Source organism: Symphalangus syndactylus, chromosome 14 (assembly GCF_028878055.3).
Source record: "Symphalangus syndactylus isolate Jambi chromosome 14, NHGRI_mSymSyn1-v2.1_pri, whole genome shotgun sequence".
Classification (NCBI taxonomy): Eukaryota; Metazoa; Chordata; class Mammalia; order Primates; family Hylobatidae; genus Symphalangus; species Symphalangus syndactylus.
Window position 1 is genome coordinate 111,316,145 of NC_072436.2, and position 26,051 is coordinate 111,342,195.

Here is a 26,051-nt window from a genome sequence, read left to right on the forward strand (position 1 = left end):
ACTGATGTAGGTGGTTCACTGTAGCAGGTCAGTAGTAAAAACACAGTGTCAATGCCCAGGCAAACACAGCTTGTTGTAATAGAATCTCTGGTTAAATTACTTAAAGAGTCAGAAGTAGAGAGAATCTCTTGTAAAAGGCCAATCTCTACTTACCATTTGTATAAGGGTTGACGGTCTTTTTATTTGTCATTACACGTGCTGTGGCATTATTTACCTACGTACATAGAAAACTGAAATAAGCACATATTCTAGGGCCAGCTCCCAATTCAATTAGTTGCATGCATTATGACCGTGATTACTTATTAAAAAAAGAAAACTAAAAACTAAAATGCATTTTAATTTATAAAAGGCAGTAGGTGCATAACAAAATCATACATTTTTAAAATTACATTTATTTCATAACCGTTTAACTTACAAATCATTTCAATAAAGCAATGTCATATCATTAAGAGTTTAATAAAGAGACAGTAAAAGCAAATTAAAAGATACTGCATAATTGAAGATTTAAAAGCATGCGTGTACTCCATGGTAACACAGAAACAAGAAATATTTTTTAAACATAAAATAAAATTCATATGAAGGAGCATGCAGTGGAGAAGAGAGAAGAGACAAGGTACAAGGGAACATAAATGTCAAAAAAAGGGACAAACAAGTCTTAGCCGTGTGCAACACTTTAGGAGGGAAAGAACCATCAGGAAAGCAACATCTAGCATTCAACACTTGGAACAAGAGCCTTTTACATCGCAAGAATTAACAAAATCATTCAAGCTTTAAAGTCACAGCTAACAAAAGGATAAAAGAGAGGGTGCATTGTTTAACACAATATGGAGTTAACAATCTGAGTAAGATGTGCACCGTTCATAACTCAATCCAGTCAGTGCCTCCCAGGCTAGCTTAGAACGTACACTCAATTACAGGCGTACCAATATCCAAAAAAATAGAGCATCAAGAAAACTTAATACGACAAGTCAAAAAAATTCACGTGGTATATATATATGTATATAGATATATCAGCACTAAATACGTGAAACGGCAGATGGACTTCACCACTTACCATTCACCACCATCGCCAGCATGGGTTTGTATACAGTTACCATGGTTACTGAGAGTTTGGTGAGGGGCCTAAGCGTTATCGTCGAAGGGGAAAATGAAAGGCAAAATATGCAACATCTTACTCCAAAGACTAAAGCATTTGCAACTGGTATTAAAAAAAAAATTAACAAATATGACCCTGTGGCTATTTTGCGGGAGATCCCAGTGGCACAAATAGCAGACTCTGAGTGTCAGTATTTTGGTATTTATGCTTTCAGTGAACAGGGGCCAGATATTGAACAGGAAATCCTGTTTGGTTATTCACTTTGTTATCAAAAGAATACAGAAATTCAAACTGGCTTCTTGAAAAAAAAAAAAAAAAGAGAGGTTTAGTAAAAACCTCTCTCTCTTTTTTTTTTTTTTCCAAAAAAAAAAAAAAAAACAAAAAAAAAACAAAACCCAATCTTTTTGCTTTCCCAATTTGGTTTAATTTGCAAACCACTGTGGATCCCTCTTCAACCCTGAAGTGGAAAGAAAAAGAAAAAGAAACTGTTCTGTATTTTGTTTGGTTTGCAACACTGTCTATTCTTTGGAACCTACTGCACCCATTGATTATAAAACATGGAAAATAACAACAACAAAAAAACCCCTTTCCGATTAATCTTTCTTTTGTCTCACATTTGCCATCCACCTTCCAGCGGTATAAGAGTAACATAATAAAGTAAAATTAAAAAAAAAAGTAAGGCCAGTTTTCCTTTTTATATATAAAAATATATATATATATATATATAAACAATGAGGGGGAATAGGGTCACATACAAGACGCCAATGATGCATCTGGAACAACGAATGAGCGTGAAGCAGACATTTATAAAAAAGATGAAAAGGAAAATATTTTGAACATGCACCTCGATTTTACGGCCCTCTACCACGGTGCCGTGTAATTTCTCCCTCGCCCTGTCCGCATCGGCACTATTTTCGAAAGTTACGAAACCAAATCCCTGCATGCAGGAGGGAGAAGGGAAAACAACATGCAGATTATTATTTCAGTCAACGACCACTTGGTAATGTTCTCTCGCTTTAATTTCTATTTCTTGTCCTGGCTTCAGTTCTGTAACATGCAAATTAGAGAAATTATAAGAGTACTGAGATGTGCAATAATTAAGCGACAAATGTGAACAAGATATTTTTTTCTGTCACCAGTTAGCTGTAACCCCTGAAGTATTCAAAGAAGGATACCAAAAATACCTTTCTAAATGTCACTACAGAAGAAAATAAATCTAACGAAAAGAAAATGAGATCAAAATAAATTTACAGTGTCTTCACAGAGAATAAAATGAAATAACGAGGAAAAGAAAAGGGAACCACTTTTTTGACATGCAAATTAAAAATAAAATAAAATAAAACATGTGCACGAAATTCAACAATGAATGCCAAAATCCTCTAACATTGCCTACAGAGTCATGCTGTGTGGTTTTAAGAACATCTCTTCTTCATGCAGTTTTAGGGTTATTCAAATTTGTCAATTCTACAGCCTTTACTTCTCAAAAATAAAAGTTAAAAGCCTAAAAAAGGAAAGACCTTTTTTATAATAAATCTTAAACTCTTTGGTCTAATAAACAAAAAAGTCACATGAAATGAATAGCAATAAACTTCAGTTGATTAATAATACAAACAATTCAATGTTTGTACTCATACTTTCCCCACTCTTCAAATTGCATACATGCTTTTGAATTTGACAACCTTCCATCCTACTTTGTTAACCAGAAAGGGAAAGGTGTGCCCATATTGTAAAGTTCTGGCATTAGGTCAATATTTATTTTTCATATCAACAGGTAGCAAAGAAACTTTGTTAATAGAATGTAATTCGTAATAATATTCTGGCCACTTCCTCTTTTACTGATAGATAACATATACCTTTTAATTTACCACAGGTACATTGGCTTTTAATATTTCAGCCTCAAAAATCAACCCCACTAAACCATATTGTCAAAATCCATATTTTGTCTTCACTGACATTATTCCTAAGTACAGAAAATATGACACATTATTTTTAAAGCCCCTAAAAATATTTGTACATCTTGTTCAGAAATATACACCAACCTTTCGAACAATTTCCACGTAAATTTACCCAGCTCTTTCTGATTTTTTCGCTGTAAACTGGGTGAAATCATGCAATATGGTGGGGCTCCTCTTAGCATCAAATAATCCTTGTTGGCTCCAATATTACTTGGGACAGTATAATACTTAGTTTTACTAAAGAAATGCCAATAATTACAAATACGTGGTAGTTATAACCAACTGGTGATAACTCCCAGTCCTACATTAGTTCTCTATAATCGCCTCCAAATTAAAGGCTAAAGCGGTTTTGTCCACGGGGCGGGGAACATCACACACCGGGGCCTGTCACAGGGTGGGGGTATGGGGGAGGGATAGCATTAGGGGAAATACCTAATGTAAATGACTAGTTGATGGGTGCAGCAAACCAACATGGCACATGTATACCTATGTATCAAACCTGCACGTTGTGCATACGTACCCTAGAACTTACAGTATAATAAAACAAAAAAAAAAGTATTGTCCAATGGGCTGGCTAAGGGAACTTTTCAACAGTCAGAATAGGCTCATCAGCCACAGAAGACAGGGGATGTGGATGTATTCAAGTGAGAGCAGATGATTATTTGTCGGGATTCTATAGACAGCTATACCTCCGTATCCACTACAGATTAGTTCCAAGACACCCTCACCCCAGATACCCAAATCCTTGCATATCCAAGTCCCACAGTCACCCCGTGGAATGTGAGTATAGAAGAAAATCAGCCCTCTGTATATACGGGTCACACATCCTGGCAATACTGCCTTTGGTTGGGAAAAAAAATTCACGTGTAAGTGGACCTGCACAGTTCAAACCTGTTTCTTTACTTTAGGGGATTGAACCAAATTACCTTCCATAATCTCTCCCATAGTGGGGTTCTGTGATTAGGATAAGCCTGAATTATCTGATTCATTTAAGATTATTTTCTCCATAACAGAAGGGTCTTGCTTACTCTTGTACACACAGTATGCCCATATTGGCTACGCAAATACACTCGCCAACTGTATAGTTCGGAAATGACTGTTCTTCAGAGGGAAAAAAGACAGAATTTAGGGGGATTTTGCTCTATTTGACAGTTCTAACACTTGGCCAGTATATCTCAAACTTAGCTGCACATCAGAAGGAACTTGGGAGCATATTAAACATTGAGATTCCTGAGCCTTGCTTTGTATCCACTGGATTAGAATCCCAGAGTGGAGTCCAGAAATGTGTTTGCTTAAAATGTGTGGCCCCGTGATTTGATTTCCATGACCTCTCATTTCACTGTGTGATCAAAACCATCAAAAGAAGGTTTTGGGACAGGCATGGTGGCTCACACCTGTAATCCAAGCACTTTGGGAGGCCAAGGCAGGAGGATCACTTGAGCCCCCAGGAGTTTGAGACCAGGCTCAGTAACATGGCAAAACACCACCTCCACCAAAAAAAAAAAAAAAAAAAAAAATCAGCTGGGTGTAATGGTGCGCCCATGTGATCCCAGCTTGAGCCTAGGAGACTGAAGCTGCAGTGAGCCGTGATCACACCAATGCACTCCAGCCTGGGTGACAGAGCAAGACCCTGTCTCAAAAAAAAAAAAAAAAAAAAAAGCCAGGTGTGACAGCCTGTACCTGTTGTCTCAGCTACTTGGGAGGCTGAGGTGGGAGCATTCATTGCTTGAGCCCAGGAGGTTGAGGCTGCAGTGAGCTGTGATTGTACCCCTGTACTCCAGCCTGGGTGAGACCCTGTTTCAAAGAGAGGTTTCCATTCTTTGTAATAAATAGAATTTTATATTGCCGATTTCTATAGATTTTTGACTATAGATTTTGACTTGGTTACTTGGAGCTTACATGTAGAGGTACAGCCAAATTCACATGTCCCAGGCTTCTTGGCAAAGTACTCTTCCTCCCTGATGGGCCTAACTTCCTAGCAACCATAGCCATGCCACATATTCCAAAAAGAATCAGAGAAACGAGGGCTTTGGATTTATATTCTCTCTAGGCAAGAAAAGAAAATCCATAGCCCCACTGGTATAGCTGGAGGGCCAGGTGGTATCATTTCTGCCCTTTGGAACTAGCAGTCATTAATACCACACCACTGGGAAGACCATAGCCAGGTGAGACTGAACACTCACCCTCCTGTCCAACATTATCCTCCAGAACCTTGCTCTCATGCTTCATGTCTGAACCCAAGGCAAACCTACTGCCCTGAGATCAGCATTAAGTATGTTTAGGAGAGACAAAGGTGGAAAGAGAAATACATTTTGAATCCCAAGGAAGGGGCATGAACTAAAAAGGAAACAGCCTAATTTATTCTCATGTTCTCACTTTTTAAGTGAAGAGAATATATTCTTTTTATTATTCTTATTGTTTTTCTGCTAAACTTCTTTCTCTCTTTGCTTGTCAGCTACTTGGTATTCCTCATTTAGAGTTGAGATTTGACAAAGTTGGGTGCAGAAAGAACTTGCTCCAGACAGTGCTCAGAATGCCAAACAGACTTTCCCACCTGTTCCACTGGGCAATTCTACCTCCCACCCAGACAAGAAGTGGCCCGGCCTCCCTGGGTTATCAGGTTATCAAAATTCTCACCTGAGGGTTGCAATGCAACCAGAAAGACCTCACCTGGTCCTCTCCATGCGCAGGGAACCTTTGCTACGATGCACAGGTGCCAGGCAACTTTGAGAGCGGGTGCTAAGGTAGTTTTTTCTGACCTGCCTCATGGTCAGAATTCTAACTCAGGGAAGCAGCAATTTGCAGTTTTTAAAAAGATGATGAATATTTTTACCTCTGCCTTAAAAAGGAGAACAAAACAAGCACATGATGAGCTTGGCTTGCTGGGCATAGGGCTGGGTGTGATGCTGATGTGTAACCGCTTAAAAAATCAAGACTGCAAGAAGGAGTACAGAGAAGGGGAGTCAGAGACACACCTTCCCAGAGTTTACCTTTAATGCTACTGAAGAAAAGAAATTGGTGGCCTGTGCCCTGTCATGAGCAGGTACAATCAGTAGGGCAGATAACGGGGACCTGAAGAGGATTGCCAGACCAACGGGACTTGCTTACTTTAAAATATTTTTGCAAATCATACATTCTGATCCTCTTGTATCCTAGTTATTGTTCTTTTTTCATCTTTTGTATTTTTAGGCGATATCTTCCTTTTTTGCATTCATGCAAATATACCATTTTATATGTTAAAGGCTTAAATAAAGCACCCTGGATGGATGAATGTACTGATTTTTCATCTTAGATGAAAAATCCAGTCCTCTAGTTTCTGGTGCAAAGAATTCACATTTAGAAGAGGGGAGCTGTTAAGGAGCATCTGAAGATTCATTTGCCGATGGGACTATGAGCCCTCTCATCTCACTTTTACTCCAGTGACCTTTGCACATGCAACTCCTCCTGCCTGCAAGACATCCCTCTTTCCCCTCCCTGGGAAATTCTTACGCATCTCTCACTCTCAGCTTACATGTTCCTTCTTTCCAGAAGCCTTCTCACAATATCAGCCTGCCTTTCCGGACTCTCAGCGGCCTCTCCCATCACCGCAGAACAGCACAGGCTACTGTGCTTCCTAGTCACTCATCTTCCTAGTCCATGTCTCCTGCTACTCAGGAAAGCCCATGAGGACAGGAAGTACTTCTGTCTTACTCATGGTTGGCTCTCAAGAAACGCAGCAAATACTTACTGATATCTACTGAATCAAAGATCAAAATGTAGTTTTTTTTTTTTTTCTTTGAGACAGAACTTCCCTCTTCTTGCCCAGGCTGGAGTGCAATGGCTTGATCTCGGCTCACTGCAACCTCCGCCTCCCGGGTTCAAGTGATTCTCCTACCTCATCCTCCCGAGTAGCTGGGATTACAGGCATGCGCCACCACAACCTGCTAATTTTGTATTTTTAATCAAGACAAGATTTCTCCATGTTGGTCAGGCTGGTCTTGAACTCCCGACCTCAGGTGATCCGCCCGCCTCGGCCTCCCAAAGTGCTGGGATTACAGGACTGATCCACCGTACCCAGACAGATTTCTTAAGTATATACTTAGGGAGGAGCTATATCTGTCTACAGCCCTCAAATAGACAATATCAGAGGTAAACGAGATGGTTGGGTAAATCTCCTAAGAAGGAAAAATAAATTACAGGATCATTCGCCCCTAAATGTTTACGAATTCTCATTTTCTCTCTGACGCTCTTTAAAATGTGGTTTTTCTACATTCTTGCTATTCATCTATACATTAAATACTTAAGTTATACATCTCCAAAATAATATAGATACTGCCTGGAATATAGATACTGGATCTACATTCCAAAATAATATAGACACTTGTTCTGAGATAAGGACTCACTCTGTCACCCAAGCTGGAGTGCAGTGGTGCAGTCATAGGTCAGTAAAGCCTTGACCTCCTGGGATCAAGCAATCTTCCTGCCTCAGCCTCCCAAGTAGCTCGGACTACAGGTGTATATCACCATGCCCAGCTAATTTTTAATTATTATTTTGCGGAGATGGGGTCTCACTGTTGTCCAGGCTGGTCTTGAACTCCTGGCTTCAGACAATACTCCCACCTCAGCTTCCTAAAGGGCCGGAATGTCAGGTGTGACACACTGCGTCCATCCCCTAAGTACATATGGGTTTATATGTCCGCATACACACACACACACACACACACACACACACACCGCCAGCATACACAGCCTTCAGCATTGAGTGGCCTGACTGAAGAACTGCTCTACAGAACGAAAGGCAAGAAGGTGAGTTCCTGGCTCGTAAGGGCCCACTCATTTCCTGGCTATCTGTCCAGCACCAATTGATGAAAATGAGGCCATAGCAACAGTTCAGGTTTTTGAACCATTAAAATGGAAATGCTCCTCTAAATAAGGCCCTTTCCCATAAAGGACAATGTCAAGTATGAAAAATATCCCTGTGTGAGCTGCTGCCCCCATTGAGCAGTTCCAACGGGACTGTCTCAGTGCCATTCCAGCAGTACCTGAACAGTCAGCTCCAACACCTGCAAGACAAGCTCTTTCAGAGGGCGCATAAGCACTGAGAGAGAGAGGCTATTTTGGATATTTCCTAAACCAAAAGAATAAAGACCAAAAAAAAGTCAGCTTCACAAAGTCAGGCTCTGGATGCAGCAAACTTCAATGGTCTTTTTCCTGAAGCCCCCAGAGGCAGGCTAATCATGGGAATGACGGAAGATGTCTTAAAAATAGTATCGCCATTGTACTTTCAAAATGGCAAATCATATTCTTCTAATGTCCCAAAACAGCTCTAAGAGGGAATTAAATAGCTTTCTTCAAATGGCAAAAGTTACAAAACAAAATATAAATTAAACATATTTAAAAACAAACAAACACTTCTTTGAAGGCAGTGCTGCTATACACAGACTTAGAGTCAGAACGAAGTCGGTCAACATTCGGGTCATCTACAATTTTGCCAAGAATACAGAAGGCCCGAGTGAAAACGATTAGGCTGGGCACATTTTTCTCTCAATGCACTTTGCTTTGCAGGTATAGAAATAGTCCCCGTAATAATTTTCCTACAAGAAGCAGGAAGAGGAGTTAAGTTCGAGAATGATTGTAAAATATCTGAGGCAACGGAAAAATGACAAGGTCCCTGAAGGAGCAGAACCACAAAGTGTAATGGATTCTGTTTTGCTTTTGTTTTCACTCATCTGACAGATTATAACATCACTTTGGCCATGGAGGAGAAAATACTGGAGTTTTCTTTCCTTGATATGATCAACATTGTCCTAGTTAATTAGTACTAAATTTACTTAGGAAGGAGGAAGGCTGTCCAAGGAATAAAGAAAAAAAATCAAAGGTTTGCTTTATGGGGGAAAGATGGTTATATATATCCAAAAGAGCTGGCACTGTGGCCTGTGACACTTCAGATAAAACCAGTACCGCCTAGTGATCCTCCATGATGCTGACTTGCCCCAAATTGCCTGTGCAAGGACAGTCAATGGGCTGAAACCAGTATCTCTCAACATTTGCATTCATAGTCTGAGGATGCAAGGAGAAGGGAAGTTAAAACTCCTAACAGCCTGGGGAGTGGCAGCCAGGAGACTCGGCAGAGCTATTGAAAGCATTCACTTCCTAGTTACCAAGATCCATATCTTTGTTGTTCTCCATCATTTCTCCCTGTTAACCCCCTGTGCTGCTGATAGGCCTCATGTGTTGTTTTCCTCAGTGGGGATTTCCGTGGGATTCCTGAATGTTCTGTGGGTGCAGGTAGTAAGAGGACACTTGAAGAACAGCAGCAGCAACAACCAAGGCCCCACACTAGTAAGCACCGGGGCATGATACACTCACGGGGGAGGCTTGGCATGGGTCTAAAAGGAGAAACACAGTGTTGATCGTTTTAATGTCAGGCCTGGAAGTTTGGCTAAAGCACAGGTTGCTGAGCCCTAACTGGAGAGTTTCGAATTCAACAAGTCAGGGCTGGAGCCTGAGAACTTGCATTTCTAATTAGTTCCTAGGTGATGCTGATGTTCCTGGTCTGGGACCACCCTTGGTTAACCACTGATAGAGAGGAGGCTTTAGAAGTGTTTGTGTTTTTTTCTTTTCCCAACGTATTTCTTTTGTTTGTTTGTTTTTTGAGACAGGGTCTTGCTCTGTCACCGAGGCTGAGGTGCAGTGTTGCAATCTCGGCTCACCGCAACCACTACCTCCTGGGTGCAAGCGATTCTCCTGCCTCAGCCTCCCGAGTAGTTGGAATTACAGGCGTCCGCCACCACACCCAGCTAATTTTTGTATTTTTAGTAAAGATGAGGTTTCACCATGTTGCCCAGGTTGGTCTTGAGCTCCTGACCTCAGGTGATCCACCCACCTCGGCCTCCCAAAGTGCTGGGATTACAGGTGTGAGCCATGGAGCCCAGCTCATATTTCTGTTTTGAAACAGAACCTCTCCTGAACCCAAACCTCCCCATAGAGCCCCCGACTTTTATTAGCGCTGGGCTCTTTAGAAATTGGTTTCCTCGAGAAAACAAACTGAAAGCAATGGCAAATTGCAAAATGTGGATTGGTAAACATACTAAAGAATAAAATTACATTCAAAAGGTTGGTGTATATGAGATTTTTCTCCCCTACAACCCAGGAAAATAACTGCACTTTATTAATACAGAATAATCACATATTTACCTGCTCATGAGACTATCAACTCACTTTTTAATATAAAGAACATAATTATCACTGAAAAACAAAAATGTAGCAACATCATTATTTTTTTAAGCATGGATAATTTTCCTCCGGAAACTTGATAAATATATATATAAAACAGCAATTTAAAATTATCCCCTTATACATTTTAAACTGAACCCGATGTCTTTCCCACCATTTTGAAAACGGAAGGTGGTCTCTAAAGGAATTCCCGCTGAAGTGTATTTTCACAATGAGCTGATTAAGACAGTGCAGTTGTTTCCCCTTATTCATAACATTTAAAAATAAACTAAACAATTCTAAAGTGAATTAAGTTGCTTACCTTTGAGCCTCGCTCATTAAAAATAATTTCAACATCTAAGATTTTACCAAATTGCTGCAAAGGAATAGAAATATCTTATAAGCAAGAAGAGAAATGCAGTAGACATTACTATGTACAGTAGTAATTGTTTCCCATGTCCATTTTTTTCTCTTTTAATATCAAGGATATACATTTTATGTTTTATGGTTAATGTGCTTGAAACAAGAGAAAATAAAACCACCCATATTTTCTCCTTATTATGAAATATACTGGCAGAGCTTGATACAAAATATTAATCAAGAGGTTAATTCTATTTTTCTTTTTTTCCTGTGTGCATGTCTGCTTTCCCAGGCACTGAGCAGCAAAGATTAAAAGCGGCTAGTATGTATATACAATGATCCTTCTGGTCTATCCCACTGAACACTGGGAGACACACCCTTGATGAAATGTGATTTTGATAATCAACGTCCAGTGAGAATTTGATGTGACTAGTGTTGGCTCCCAGCTCACATAAAATCTAGGAGCAGCTCTATCATATAAGCAAGAAAGTACAAACACAAAAACAAACTTCACTACGTACCATCATCATGATGGCATCAGCAGCTGTGATCAGTGCTTGGGCTGAAATTCTCTCAAGATAATTCTCCATATTGTTAAACAAATAGATTTTAGACAACTAGCATGAATAGGCTCTTAAAAAAGTCCAGAAACAGAGAATCAGATTATAAATAGACACGAATAAAATGCAGACACCTGGTTAAATTTAAATTTCAGATTTTTCAGGATATGTCACACGCAACATTTGGGACATACTTATACTTAATATTTGTGGTTTATTTAAACTTCAAATTCAACGACTGTGTCTTACATATTTTTCAAATTTGTGAAATCTGGAAGTCCCAGTGAGAAATGTTTATCAAGCAATTCTTGATTTACATTTCAAAACAGGGAGTATGGGCTCTAGAACTAGTGGCATCGGATCATCCAAAATCCTTTCCTCCAACCTTGTAATTTTTTCAGTTTTCTGAGATCATATGAAGTAGTGTGGCCATTTCTTGAGTATAATGGCCTAACCTGCATACGTACGAGCCAGTGAGAGAGAGGGTGATGTAAAATCATGTACTGTGGCCCAGGGAAAAATAAAATGGGAATTTTGTCTCCATGCAGAATGAGAGCAAATGCCCTTTGAGTGATTAAAAATTAAACAGGGCAACATAAATATTTCCATCCTCTTTTTTTGTTTTGTTTTGAGGTTTCCTATCATTCCATTCACTTCTACATTCTGGATTTTAATTGCATCCTTTATGACCCTCAGAGGTTTTGTATTCCATCTCTCCCCTGAGTGGAGAGCATTACACGTGCATCTATGTAGCAGAGGACAGAGTGACTGGGGTGAGGGGTGGGGCAGGATAAAAAAGGAACAAACAAAAAGACCACATGAGAAGCAGGGGAGGTTTGCCTGACCATGTGTTTCAGTCATAGAATATCCAGGGACACAGAGAGTGAATGTCAAGAGGGTCCTACTAACATTCAAGAAACAAATTATTTAGAACATACAGATGCTGTCCTCTGGAATGGACAAAGAAATCCACCCTCCCCGAAACAGTAGAAACAAATGTGTATGCCACTTGAATACAGACAGCTCCGTCTTGAAATAAAAATAGTTCTGACTATGGGACAAAGTAACCAAAAGTTTGTCATTCTGTGCCATAGAAATGTGCCCCTTCCTCAGGATCCATACACTATCCAGCCGGGGGAATCACAGATGCTCATATTTCTAGTTGTGAAACAGAACTACCAGCACTTCTGCTCAGAGAAGCAAAGGATAGGAAGAAACCAAGGAGAAAATACTCAGAAGTGAACATGCAAAGGGGTCACATTGCTTGCATGCACAATGGAAACACGAACAAACATGCAGCTAACTTATCCTGCAATCTGTGGACATAGATCTTTTGGTCAAGAGAATATTCCTTTACAGAGCATTTTCAGTGCCCTAGTTTTAGGCAGAGAAAAATCACTGGAAATAGCAGAAAACTTTCAGATTGGGGAAATGAAGGATTTGCCATTCAAACGTGAGCTGAATTTCATAGTAAAGAAACCTCCAGTTTTGTGAACTCCTCAAGCAGTAATTTTGATACAACCACCCTAGAATATTCAGTCTACACAGATGCTATCATATTTATTTCAGGCATGAGAGCCTAGAAGCACATATATTTACAGAAAGAGAAGCTTGAAAAGGACTTCTTCCAAAACCACGATGCAACTGTCATCTACGGAACATTCGCTAGGCAGTCAACCCAAAAACGTTTCCTTTAAAATAAGATCTGATTGAGATAGAACCAATCCAACAGCAATCTTGGCAGGTGTCATTCCCTAAATGAAACAATGACATCAGCTGCCCTGAAATGGTCTCAAAGTTTGCTTCTTTAGGTTGACGGTTCTCAAAGCTGGTGAAACAAGCCGAAAGAAGAATGCTGATGTAAGCCCCATTTCCAAGACAGTTGTGTACTATATTTATAGTATCAAGAGTTTAATTGGGAAGTTTGCTACTAATGATGTAAACACAGCTGGCACATTTTCAATTTAAACAGACACGACTCATTCGCAGACATAACCAGCATTTGTTTGCCCAACAGCAATGTTCAGCGGCATTCAACAACACCTCACATCCACACAAGGTGTCTCAATAGCTGTATCAAGAACAGGATCCAGGCCAGGCATGGTGGCTCATGCCTGTAATCCCAGGCATGGATTTTGGGAGGCCGAGGCAGGCAGATCACAAGGTGGGGAGTTCGGGACCAGTCTGGCCAACATGGTGAAACCCTGTCTCTACTAAAAATATAAAAATTAGCCAGTCATGGTGGCAGGAGCCTGTAATCCCAGCTACTTGGGATGCTGAGGCAGGAGAATCACTTGAACCTGCGAGGTGGAGGTTGCAGTGAACCGAGATTGTGCCACTGCACTCCAGCCTGGGCGACAGAGAGAGACTCCATCTTAAAAAACAAAACAAAACAAGATCTAGAAGCTTACAGGCACACACACTTGGGCAAATACCTACCAAGCATTTTTAGATGTTCTCAGATCAAAAATATTTCTCTGAAAAACTGTGAAGGATGTTCGATGGATACAGCATAAAACATAAAAGTAAAGGTTAGTTCAAAGATTGTGCATGAAGGCCAAGGAAAGGCATCATCCCAGTTTTTCTTAGTGTCAGCTTCGTGTTCAGAATGCAGAAGTAGAAGGTACCATGCCATGTCTCCCCATAATGACTTCATTCCTCATAACATCATGGTACATGGAACTTTCCATTAACATTGTAAGTACAGGCAAGCCCGTCTCGTGACTAAAAAGTGATCTTGAAATCTTCCTTTGCATGTGCTGAAAGTCATGTGATCTGTTTTTTTGTGACAATAAACAGAGGTTTAGTGGACCATTTTCCTGCCCAGAGGGCCTATATTTTGTTCTGTTGTTGTTGTTTTTTTTTTTTTTTATTTCATTGTTGTAGAAACTGGGTCTCCCTATATGTTGCGTAGGCTGGTCTAAAATTCTTGAACTCAAGCAATCCTCCCACCTCGGCCTCCCAAGGTGCTGGGATTACAGGTATGAGCCACTACCATGCCTGGCCAAGAGGGTCTGTATTTTGACCCCTAAAGTAAGGCTGCAGAATCAACAAGGGTGTTGTGTAAATTTGAGAACTGTAGTCATTGAGCAACTGTTTCTGACAATTCCGTGATGGTATCCAGAACATCCATCCATCTGTTGTAGCAGAAGTCTGGATATATCACAATCTACTTCTCTCACTTCAAACCCAGAATGTTTAAATTTTAAATATTAAGTTAAACATTCTATTTAGGGTGCAATATATTGCAATTAATTTGTTAGAAATCCATATATTCCTCTCTTGGGATCATCAAACATTTATCTGTAAAGAAAATGCATGCTCATGCATGATACCTAACATGAAGACAAAGCTCAAGGAAAAAGTAGCCACATATAAAACTAACATCCCTTCCAATGAACCATTTAAAATCAATGTCACTACATAGAACAGATCCATTCACTTGAACCTCAGCTGGTATTTTTAAAAGACGGTGGCTTCTGCTTTGTATATTGTATATATCTTGCCCAAGCAGTGTTCCATCTCAAATGGAAAAAAAAAAAAAAAAAAGATGAGCTAGAAGATTTAATGCCAAACATGGGAACAAATGCTTCCAATGAGTAGAAAGTAAAGAATATGAAGCACAAGGTGGAAAAGGTAATCAGGATTCCAATCTTCATGAAGTGCTGAAGATACAAATTAAAAATAAAATGTGTCACCTGCAGTAACCATTAGGCATGTAACGGTTGCAGATGGCATGGTCGAATTATTAATGGTTACAGACGATGTAATGATCACTGCCAAGTTGTAGGCAGTTTGAAGGAGGAGGTTGCTTTTTTGTCTTGTTTTGCTTTTGACTTTGAAATCCCATGCCTATATTTAACAAGAGACAAAGAGGGGAAAAAGCACAAACATCTTTGTGACTGTTCTTCTCTGTAATTGTCCTCACTGTAACCCCTGTCAAAGTGGGAAGACAAAGACAGGATAGAGCGCTAAAAGGAGAGAAGATGTCTCATGTCCAAATGATGTGAGAAGTAACTAAATGGAGTTCAACTGTAGTTTCTTGCAGTAACTATGACCCGAAAGAGGAATCCCTCCTAAATTCCTTAAGCTCCAGTGCAGGGAGCCAATGAGAATGTTTACAGATGCTTCACAATGTGATTCCTGCCGCTAAATGTATCCTATAACAAGAATGGCTCTGTGACCACCAATGTTTGGCAGGAAAGAACAGATTTTTACTGCATAAAACTGCATTTCTTTAGCATGGTGGTTGTAAACTAAGGAGGCTTGAGAGTCATTGCAAGGGGGTCTGTGAATCTGTACATTCCTAGTACTTTTATAGACAAAATTTACAGAAAAAAATAAATCTTGCATACTTTTAAAACATGGACACAGATGCTATTTGGGATGAACAAGGTTGACTTTGTGCATCGAATGCATGGTGCGTTCTCTTAATTGATAGGTATTAAGTGTATCTATCATCTTGCCAAATTGACATCTTGTCAGTTGCTTGAAAATCTTGACTTTAAAGTGAAGTGGTGCATGCATGTAGTCCCAGCTAGTCAGGAAGCTGAAGCACGAGAATCGCTTGAACCCCGGAGAAAGGTTGCAATGAGCCGAGATCATGCCACTTCACTCCAGTCTGGGCGACAGAGTAAGACTTTGTCACAAAAAAACGGGGGGGTGTGCTGGATGGGTGCAGTGGCTCACATCTCATGCTGTAATCCCAGCACACTGGGAGGCCAAGGCAGGAGGGTTGCTTGAGGCCAGGAATTTGTGACCAGCCTGGACAACAAAGTGAGACCCCATCTTTATTAAAAAAAAAAAAAAAAAAAAAAAGAATACTTAAAAATTAGCCAAGCATGGTGGCTTCTGCCTGTAGTCCCAGCTACTTGGGAGGTTGAGGTGGGAGGAACCCTTGAGCCCAAGAATTTGCAGTGAGCCGTGATCACACCACTGCACTCTAGCCTGGGTAGCAGAGTGAGAACTTGTCTTTTTAAAAAAAAAGACCCCTGAAACTAGTAGATTTGGATCAAGGTTTGATGACTGGTAGTACAATTTTTTGGCAAGATTTTGCTCCTTGCCATCTACCCTACCTCTATAAGACTAGAGAGACTCAGGATTCCTTCTCTAATTCCTGTGAATATTTTGAATACCTCTGTGACTTAGCATTGTAGCCTGCAGTAACTTTCACGATAACTAAGAAAACCATGGGAGAGGGGGAGAAACCCTGTTAGGGATGGAACTTGCGGTGAACTGCCATGAGTGACACCATGAAAGAGTGTCACGACGGTCATTAAGGGGATCAAATTCAAAGCCAAAATCACAGTGACACTTGATGAGAAAAAATAGACTGCATAGCAAGATGTCTTCCTAACCTGACATGGCAAAGAGAATATAACTCCTCTTACTGCCCATCATTCAAACCTGGTCTTACTGCCTTACACACACTTAACCTCGACTCTCACTTTGAATGCTCTGCACTTTTCAAAGTCATCTTTGACCTGAAAGTGCCCGAGGGTATCTCTGTTCTGCAGGAGTTGGAGGGCTCAACTCAAGGTTATTACCAAATAAGAGAGATAAAAGTGCAAGAGCTGACCTTTTCCTCTGAAATGTCAGCATTCAAAGCTGGGTATCTTCAGTATTAGGATGCTTGTTCTGCTTTTGTGTCAGATGCATACTTGATAAGCATCATGTGTGTATAAGAAGTAAAAGGCGCAAGATAATCCCCAACACACAGTGCCTTTGAGTAGTGAACCAGAGCCTCCCATTTTATATGGAGAACAACACCAACTTGGCTCAGAATGAGGCATTCAAGTTGGGCATCTTCTTGTTCCTTTTGTGATATCTGCATCCACTTATAAACTCTTATAAACTCAGAGGAAGAGTCTCTGAGCAGCCCACCTTTGCTCTAAGTCAAATGTTAAGGATGCAGTTCTTTTCATTGAATCCACAGGCACCTGCTATCATTGCTGGGATGTCATGGGCAAATTGGCTACATTTGCAAACATGAATGATACCCAAGCCCTGTCATAGCTTTGTCCTTTGGTGGACCATTGGTCAGAGAAATGGCAAACTTATGGCTTCCCAAAGTGGATGGTGAAGACACCTTCAAGAAAAAAATTATCAGGAGCAAGATGACCTATAAAAAAAGCAATGCTATTATTTTCTCCTGGGTTAGTGGTGACTTGTGGCCTGCTCTGTGTTTCACCATGGTGCCTGGGCAAGGCTACCCTTCGTGGCATATAGCACCACAGTAAGTACCTCTGAATCCTTGTCACTGATTTCAGAAGAATATAGACTTCAGGAATCAACACGGACATAGAAACTGGTAGCTCATTTGGTGTTGGTGGTGGTGGTTTTGTTTTGTTTGCTAAAATCAGCTTTATGCAGAATTAGTTCTCTGCTGCTGTGTCTGAAATCTAAAAGCACAGTGCCTGGGAAAGACTAGGGAATGCAGGAATACACTATGAGTCACCCTCTGGATAATTTGACAACTGCAAAAGAAAGCAAAACCAAGAGGACTCGATGTGTATTTTTGCTGCAGTATGATGTCCTGGGCCATTCGATTCAGGACCATCAATAGGCTTCCTTCAACAGTGGGTCATCTAGGAATTTGTTTTCCATTTGGCCTGCAAGTTACTTCTTAGAAGAAAACCACTTGGCAAAGTAGATACATGGTGAGCATAAGTATAGAAATACATGCTAAAACCATAAAGAGATTCTAGCCACGATATACCCACAGACTAGGCTCTAAATTGTTTCTCCCCATACAAACATCTAACCTTAGTATTGTAAATACCCCAAACTTACACGAGACAGGGAGTTCTCTGGAACCCCCAGAGCGGGCACTGCTGAGAAGAAAGGTGATACTTACACCAAACATTTGTCTGAGGTCCGGATCCCGGAACCTGAAGGGGATATTGGAGACATGCAGCCGCTTGGGCTGAGACTTGTTTTCCGTGTTGTCAGAAGGTTGTGTCTGGGGCTGGCCATCCGTCGGTGCTGCGTCATCTGTCTGCTAAAAGAACAAGAAGAAATCGAAGAGGCTCTGAGTGGACCACAATGCTCTCTTCCAATGCGCTTTTGCTTGCCGTGAGTGGCAGGAAAAGATCAGAATTAAGGAATCTGAGAAGGGAAGAAAATGCTGAGGCATGCATGCATGCATTTACTCAACAAGTGTATTCTGAGCGTCCACTGAGTGCTCATCATGAATCTGGGATGCGGCAGTGGGCAAAGCAGACAAAAATCCCTGCCCTCGGAGAGCATCATTCTCATGAGGGCAACACAGACAATAAATCCATAGACAGAGTGTTGGCAGACAGAGAAAAGCACTATAGGCTAGAAAAAGCAAAGGAAGGGGACTGGGAGCTGCTGGGGTTGCGAGGTGGGGAGCGGGAACATCATCAAGAAGGGGGTAATAATCATTAAAGGCAGGAGAGTGTGTATTTCTTAACCGACGCTGTTCAGAATCTGAAGATATGCCTACAAAATTGTTCAGGTAATTGTGCAGATAAAACATAATTAAATGTAAAAAATTTGAAAAGACCAGTTGGCATTCTGGAGTTCAAATAACCAACTGATTGACTTATTCTTTTGAGGTTCTAATTGTACAAACTTTTGCTGTCCACTACAGTTGACCACATGTGACAATTTACATTTAACTGAATTAAAATAAGATATTTAACTTTGTTTGCATTAGCTGCATTTCAAGTGCTCAAGAGCCACATGTAGTTAGTGCTTCCATACTGAGTAATGCAAATACAGAACGTTTCCATCTCTGCAGAAAGTTCTGTTGTGCTGTTTGCCTAGCCTATGTAACATTATTAGCATAACTCATTGTTTCACCACCACTGTCTTCCAAATAAGGCTGTATAACATGATGTTACATTGACACCCATATATAGGCAGGAGCGAGGGGAAAAGTCACAGTCACATTAGGTATCATTATAGCCACTGCCACACTCTTCGGTTCTAGAGTTTTAACATTTCACACATTTAGCATTTGATACTTTCTCTGCAATTAGCAGGTGTTGCCTCTAGGTGGCAGTAAATGCCATCCACATCAGATATCTACTTTGAAACTATGATAGAAAGCTTATGCAGAAGCCTATCAAATTTATGAGTGAGGAATCATCCTGACCTATTTATAAGCAATCTAGAAGTACATAATTGGGACAAAACTATCAATGTAGGCAGCCAGGTGTAAAATAATAACGACTTAGAGAAGACAATCTTACAAAGTGAAATACAAAACAAAGTGAAATACAAAACACTCAGATAACATGGGCATAATTAGCAAGTTTCTCATCAGCCCTGGTATATACTGGAAGGTTTCATTTGCATTTTTCTTCCTAACACACCCTGAATTGCATTTTGAAGTAAAGACATCCTGTTGGCTGGCAAACCATTCTTCCAAGCTGCTCTGGTATCAAAAGACCTACCAGTTGACTTCAGCTTTTAAGTGCAAAGTCATATATTGAGACAATGTATTTAGTCATTTTGCCTAAACTGTTGGATTGAACAGGAAGCAGTACAGTACGGTGGTCATTTTCTTAACTGGTAAATAAAAAATAATGAGTTCATACCTTTTAAGGCTTTGTGATTGAATAATGTGTGCTAACTTGGCCAAGTTCCTGGTATGTATTCAATAAATGGAAAGTAATGAACTGTTTAGAATGATGGTAATTTTTTTAAATACCAAAAGGAGAAATAAACCTCCTTTGAGAAACACACAGGAAAGGTTTTCATTTGCTTATTTTTAAAGTGTTTACACATCTTTACTGAGCAACTGCTTTGCGTTGGACACATAAATCAGCCTTCCTTATCACATGCAATTCCAACTTTAGTGCATGACACCGACAGAGAAAGACAATCACAAATAGAATCATTTGGTCATTGTCTTTTGTTGTTGTTTTCTTGGAATTGGGTCTTGCTCTGTCACTCAGGCTGGAGTGCCGTGGCACAATCAGGGCTCACTGCAGCCTTGAAAGCCTGGGCTCAATCCTGCCACACATCAGCCTTCCAAGTAGCTAGGACTACAGGCATGCGCCATCACACCCCACTAATGTTTATTTGCAGAGACAGGGTCTCACTGTGTTGCCCAGACTGGTCTTGAACCTCTGGCCTCAAGTGATCCTCCTGCCTTGGCCTCGCAAAGCACTGGGACTACAGGCATGAGCCACCATGCCCAGCTGACACAGACTGGTAAACGTTGGGATAAGAGGCAATCAAAAACGGCTGAGTAACCTTAAATCAAGGTCATATAACACTGCTGGAGGTTCAGCAAGGCTTGCCAATTCTGGAGGTTAAATGATAAGTGGGAGATGTCTAACAGAAGAGGTGAAAAGGACCGAGGCTATTCCAAGAGAGGGCTGTGCATGTGCACATATACAGAGATGTTAAATGATGTCTCGGATTCGGGAGAGTATGTGTGGACTCCAGCACCACTGGTCAGATGACGCACGTATGAAGGGAAGGCAGGAGGGCAGGTTTCAAAGATAGTCAAGGGGCTAGATCAAAGGACGCTGTGCAAAGCAAGAGTCTGAGCTTCATCCTAAGAGCAATAAGGAGCCACCTGAGGATCACAGCAGGAGTGTGCTATGACCAGCTTGTGACACAAATGATAAATGTCTGTTTAATGGTTGGCTGACTTACTGACCGAATGAATTATTAGTACATGAATAAACAAATGAATGAAGAAGCGTACAATCAACGTCGCAATCTTCATGTGATAGTCGAAGAGCAACATTGTAACACTGAAACCCAAACAGAGCAGAATTTGGGTGTTCTCCACTGAGAATACGAGGTTTGGTGCCATGTCCATGACACAGAAATGAGCTCGAATCATGCAACTGTCACTTTTCAGAGGGTAAGGGGTTTTAGTACTCTACACCCAGACTCGAAGTTTACAAATGCTGTAGCTGAAACCCTAAGCTTTCAGTCCATTTTTTTCCATCCTGTTAGAAGTTCCTGTTTCAATGCAAAAATAAAATTAGCTCCTTCTTATCCTGAGAAGGAAACATAGATTTGGATTTGTGTATAACTGCTGGATGTTTCAGTTTAATGAACCTAATTAAGAATTACAGATTATGATTAAACATATTAAATGATTAATAGCATTATGCCGCTCATGTGAAAATTAAAATTAATCATCTCTAGTCAAACAGCACTTTGGATAAATCTTTGCATTGTTTCCTTTGATAAAAACATACAATGCTCAATTAATCATTTTGTAGTGTATGCTTATATACAAATGCCTATAAATTGTTATGGAGAAATACCTGTGTATTAAAAAGAATCCTTAAAGCATGCAAAATAAAAAAGTAAGCCAAAAGTGTTTCAGGTCACTGTGGGTGTATGGTAAGGGAAAAAGAAGAGAGTGTTAGGAAGTAGAGGTTGAGGAGTGAAGAAAACAACAGAAAAAGGAAATCTCTTTCAGCCTGTCTGCCTTTTATATGGTGGGATGCAGCACAATGAACCAGGGTTTTGGAATCACACAGACCATCCCTGTTATTTGCTATTCTTAGGCAGGTCACTTTTCTTCTCTGACCCTCACTTTACTTTTCCATCAAAGGACATTAATGGGGTAACGGGGCTAGGTGCAGTGGCTCATGCCCATAATCCCAGCACTTTGGCAGGCTAAGGTGGGAAGATCATTCGAGACCAGCCTGCAACATAGCGAGACTCTGTCTCTACTAAATAAATTAAAAAAAAAAAAAAAAAAAAGCTGATCATGGCCATGTGCCTGTCATCCCAGCTACTTGGGAGACTGAGGTGGGAGATGGCTGGAGCCCAGAAGATCGAGGCTGCAGTGAGGGAAGATCACGCCACTTCACTCCAGCCTGGGAAATGGAGCCAGACTGCCTCTAAAACAAAAACAAGAAAGACACTAAAGGTACTATGCTCAAAGGATTGTGGGAAGGATGAAATGCAGTGTGAGATGACGGATCAGCTACCGCAGAGTCTAACGCATGTTGGGGTTAGTGATCGTCACCAACTCCTCCACTGAGTGTGATCTCTTTTCCTGCCCTTTTTTCTGGGACCTTCCAGAGAAAACATATTTAGAACATTAACTAACTAACTCTACCATTCCCTCTACTACATCTCTTCACCAAACATATAAATCAAAGGTGCATGCAGTACAAACAAGTAGCTGTTATCCAAGAGGAAATGCGTCCTCCACCACTTCAGGCAGCATGAAGTTCTCAAGATGAGTGGCCTCAAAACAGGTCTAGGAGAAAGAGGAATGAATGTTCCTGCCAGGCTGTCATTTGTCAATAGGAGTTGTGATGGTTAACACGGAGTGTCAACTTGATTGGATTGAAGGATGCAAAGTATTGGTCCTGGGTGTGTCTGTCAGGGTGCTGCCAAAGGAGATAAACATTCAAGTCAGTGGACTGGCCAACCCACCCTCAATCTGGGTGGGCACCATCTGATCACCTGCCAGCATGCCTAGGATAAAAGTAGGCAGAGGAACATGGAAAGACTAGACTGGCTGAGTCTTCCAGCCTACAACTCTCCCCCATGCTGGATGCTTCCTGCCCTCGAACATGGGACTCCAAGTCCTTCAGCTTTTGGACTCTTGGACCTTCCACCACAGACTGAAGGCTATACTGTTGGCTTCCCTACTTTTGAGGTTTTGGGACCCAGCCTGACTTCCTTGCTCCTCAGCTTACAGACGGCCTACTGTGGGACTTCACCTTGTGATCGTGTGGGTCAATACTCCTTAATAAACTCCCCTTTACATAAACATCTATCTTATTAGTTCTTTCCCTCTAGAGAACCCTAATACAGGTGTCACTTCAACGAGACTCCCCAAACAAAGAGAAGACTTAAGTCTTCCTCTCTGCAGCCCACTCTCCCCAGTGGCCTTTGATCATGGCCCGGGATGCAATGATGCCTGGCTGGAAAGCCTTTCATCAGCCTCTTGAAAGGCCATCAACACTCACGGACAGAGATGCTGCCTGTATGTTCCCAGTACCTACTACTGTGCCTCACTCAACTTGAGAAATCATTATAGCATCCCTGAGAAGCTTGCTGAACGGTATGGCAAAAGCATACTGTGTAATTTCTAAGGAAAAGAAAATGTGAAAAAGCTAGGAAACTTGCTAATAGGACAAAACATCTAGAATGCACATTCCTGAAGGGCAGTGGGTACGGGATTCATAGTTATAGTCCCTAAAGCTGTAGCACATCAAAGCCCAGTGGGAATTAATCTCTGAAAGAACTCCTGATTTATTTGACTTTTTTTTTTTTGAGACAGAGTCTTGCTCTGTTGCCCAGGCTGGAGTCTAGTGGCACAGTCTCACCTCACTGCAACCTCTGCCTCCCAGGTTCAAGTGATTTTCCTGCCTCAACCTCCCGAGTAGCTGGGATTTACAGGTGTGTGCCACTGTGCTTGGCTCATTTTTGTATTTTTACTAGAGACAGGGTTTCACAATGTTGGCCAGGCTGGTCTCGAACTCCTAACCTCAAGTGATCCGCCTGCCTCGGCCTCCCAAAGTGCTGGGATTACAGGCGTGAGCCACTGTGCCTGGCCATGAAAGTTATCTTTGGCTCTAAAGCGAGACCTACCTGAATGGACATAACCATATTTGGGAGATCAGAAAGTAGGACATAGCCATGCAGTAAATTCAGAGAATGGAGGAAATTGAGGGCAGTCAGTAAAGTAAGGATGTTAGACGTGGACAGGAAAGTGGCCAGGGATACCCCCTTCTCAGTGGTCTCCAACCTGGGTCCTCATTGGCTCTCTAGGTCTATAAGGTTCAGTGTTCTCAACCCTGACCGCCTCCCACCTTGCCTGCTGCCTATCTCCCATTCTTGCTTTTTGGCCTATTTGCTTTTCCTGACCCCATCTTTGGTCTTTGCATTCATTCTGCCTTTTGCCTAGAAGACTCTTTCCCTGGGACACCACATGAAGCTTGCCCTCTTGCCAATACAATCTCTGCCCAGGTGTCATCCATTGGAGAAACCTTCACTGGCCCCATGATCTACAGCAACTCTGCATCAGCACTCTCTCTCCCGTTGACCACTGATTTCTGCACAGCATACATCTCTTCTTGCCTTTTTATTATTTTATCCTGTGATTTTGTATATTGCCTATCTTTTCCACCAGGATGTAACTCCAGAAGAGCAGAGACTGTGGGTTTTCTGCTCACTGAAACCCTCTACCACTAAAGTAGGGTTCTTCAATGTCCGTACCATTGATATTTGGGGCTGGTTCATTATCATTATTATTATTTTATTTTTATTTTTATTTATTTTTTCAGACACAGTCTCGCTCTGTTGCCCAGGCTGGAGTGCAGTGGTTCCATCTCAGCTCACTGCAAGTTCCACCTCCCAGGTTCACGCCATTCTCCTGTCTCAGCCTCCTGAGTAGCTGGGACTACAGGCGCCCCCCACTACGCCCGGCTAATTTTTTGTATTTTTAGTAGAGACGGGGTTTCACCGCGTTAGCCAGAATGGTCTTGATTTCCTGACCTCGTGATCCGCCCGCCTCGTCCTCCCAAAGAACTGGGATTACAAGCATGAGCCACCGTGCCCGGCCCATTATTATTTTTGATGGGTGGGTCATCCTCTGCACTGTAGAATGTTCAACAGCATGACTGGCCTCCACCCACTACATGCCAGTCGCCTACCCTGGAGTTGGAACCAAAAATATCTCCTGGGATTCAAATGTCTCCTGGGAGGCAAAACTGTACCAATTGAAACTGCTGACCTGGAGTCCGTGGTAAGTTCTCAGTAAATATCTGCAGCGTAAATGACTAAGCCTGGTTTTACCATAAGCGAGCTGCAAGGCTGCTCACTTCATGTCTCTGGATCTCAGTTTGCATATACATAAAATGATAACTGTATACTTGTCCTGGATGCTTTAGAGTGAAATGACATCCAAGTCTTTGTGAATGGTTAAGTCCCATGTATAAACAGGGGACATAATTATCGTGATCATTATTAACAGTATTAATAACCATCAGCTTTTGTTTTGAGATGGAGTCTCGCTCTGTCACCCAGGCTGGAGTGCAACGGTGCGATCTTGGCTCATTGCAACCTCCATCTCCCAGGTTCAAGCGATTCTCCTGCATCATCCTCCCCAGTAGCTGGTACTACAGGCACGTGCCAACATGCCCAGCTAATTTTTGTATCTTGAATAGAGACGGGGTTTCGTCATGTTGGCCAGGCTGGTCTCGAACTCCTGACCTCAGGTGATCCACCTGCCTTGGCCTCCCAAAGTGCTGGGATTACAGGCCTGAGCCATGGCGCCCGGCCTAGCTTTTGTTTTATTTCTCAGGCCCATGCACAACTCTGAGATGCGGCCTCCCCATCAAACAGGAAAGGCTGCAGGACCCTACACAGATGGGAAGTCCATTAACCCGAAGAGGTGGGTTTCCAGGCGGCACTTGGCAGAGCTTCCCTCATAAGCTCATTAGGACCACAATGCCAGCTTCTACCCGGGCCCAGTGTGAAGGCCCTATTAGGAGGCGGGATCTTTGCGGCAGAATTTTTCTTAATAAACAAACTCCCGAGGTATCGGCGCAGGTTATAAATGTTAAGAAAACACCACTGGCACTTTAATCTCCTGAAGATCACTTAGTGCTTCCACAAAGACCTTAATAAAGAACCACGGGGCTCCCTCTGCTATAATCGTTCCTAATTCAATGAATAGCTCTGAGCAACCCGAGACTAATCCTGGTGAAATTGGATTTTGATATCGACCAATCCAGGGATGACTGTTGGAGAGAAAACGCATAGTCGTGTAGAGATGCATGCCTTTTAGATTCTGTCCCCATCCTGGGGTTTCCTCTGTCTGACCCTAGGGAGACACGACTGAGGCCACCTAGGTGGCATCTTCTAGTGATGACCAGGTAACTGGGTACAGAAGCACAGGGAAGGAATTTTTTTTTCCTT

At 41.6% G+C, this 26,051-nt stretch overlaps 1 protein-coding gene across 42 annotated transcripts in view; it reads right to left on the reverse strand.

Moving 5' to 3' along the window:
- Nucleotides 1-26,051, reverse strand: part of RBFOX1 (RNA binding fox-1 homolog 1) — a 2,507,416-nt gene that overhangs the window by 117,182 nt on the left and 2,364,183 nt on the right. For 37 of the 42 annotated variants that reach the window (XM_055240471.1, XM_055240470.1, XM_055240492.1 and 34 more), the window contains 4 exons: nucleotides 18,022-18,165; nucleotides 10,568-10,621; nucleotides 1,941-2,033; nucleotides 154-214 (listed from right to left, as the gene is read on the reverse strand). In XM_055240471.1, coding sequence (XP_055096446.1) covers nucleotides 154-214; nucleotides 1,941-2,033; nucleotides 10,568-10,621; nucleotides 18,022-18,165 — 352 coding nt within the window. The remainder of the gene's footprint in view (nucleotides 1-153; nucleotides 215-1,940; nucleotides 2,034-10,567; nucleotides 10,622-18,021; nucleotides 18,166-26,051) is intronic. The other 5 variants (XM_055240511.1, XM_055240504.1, XM_055240509.2 and 2 more) reach the window with 1 other exon arrangement.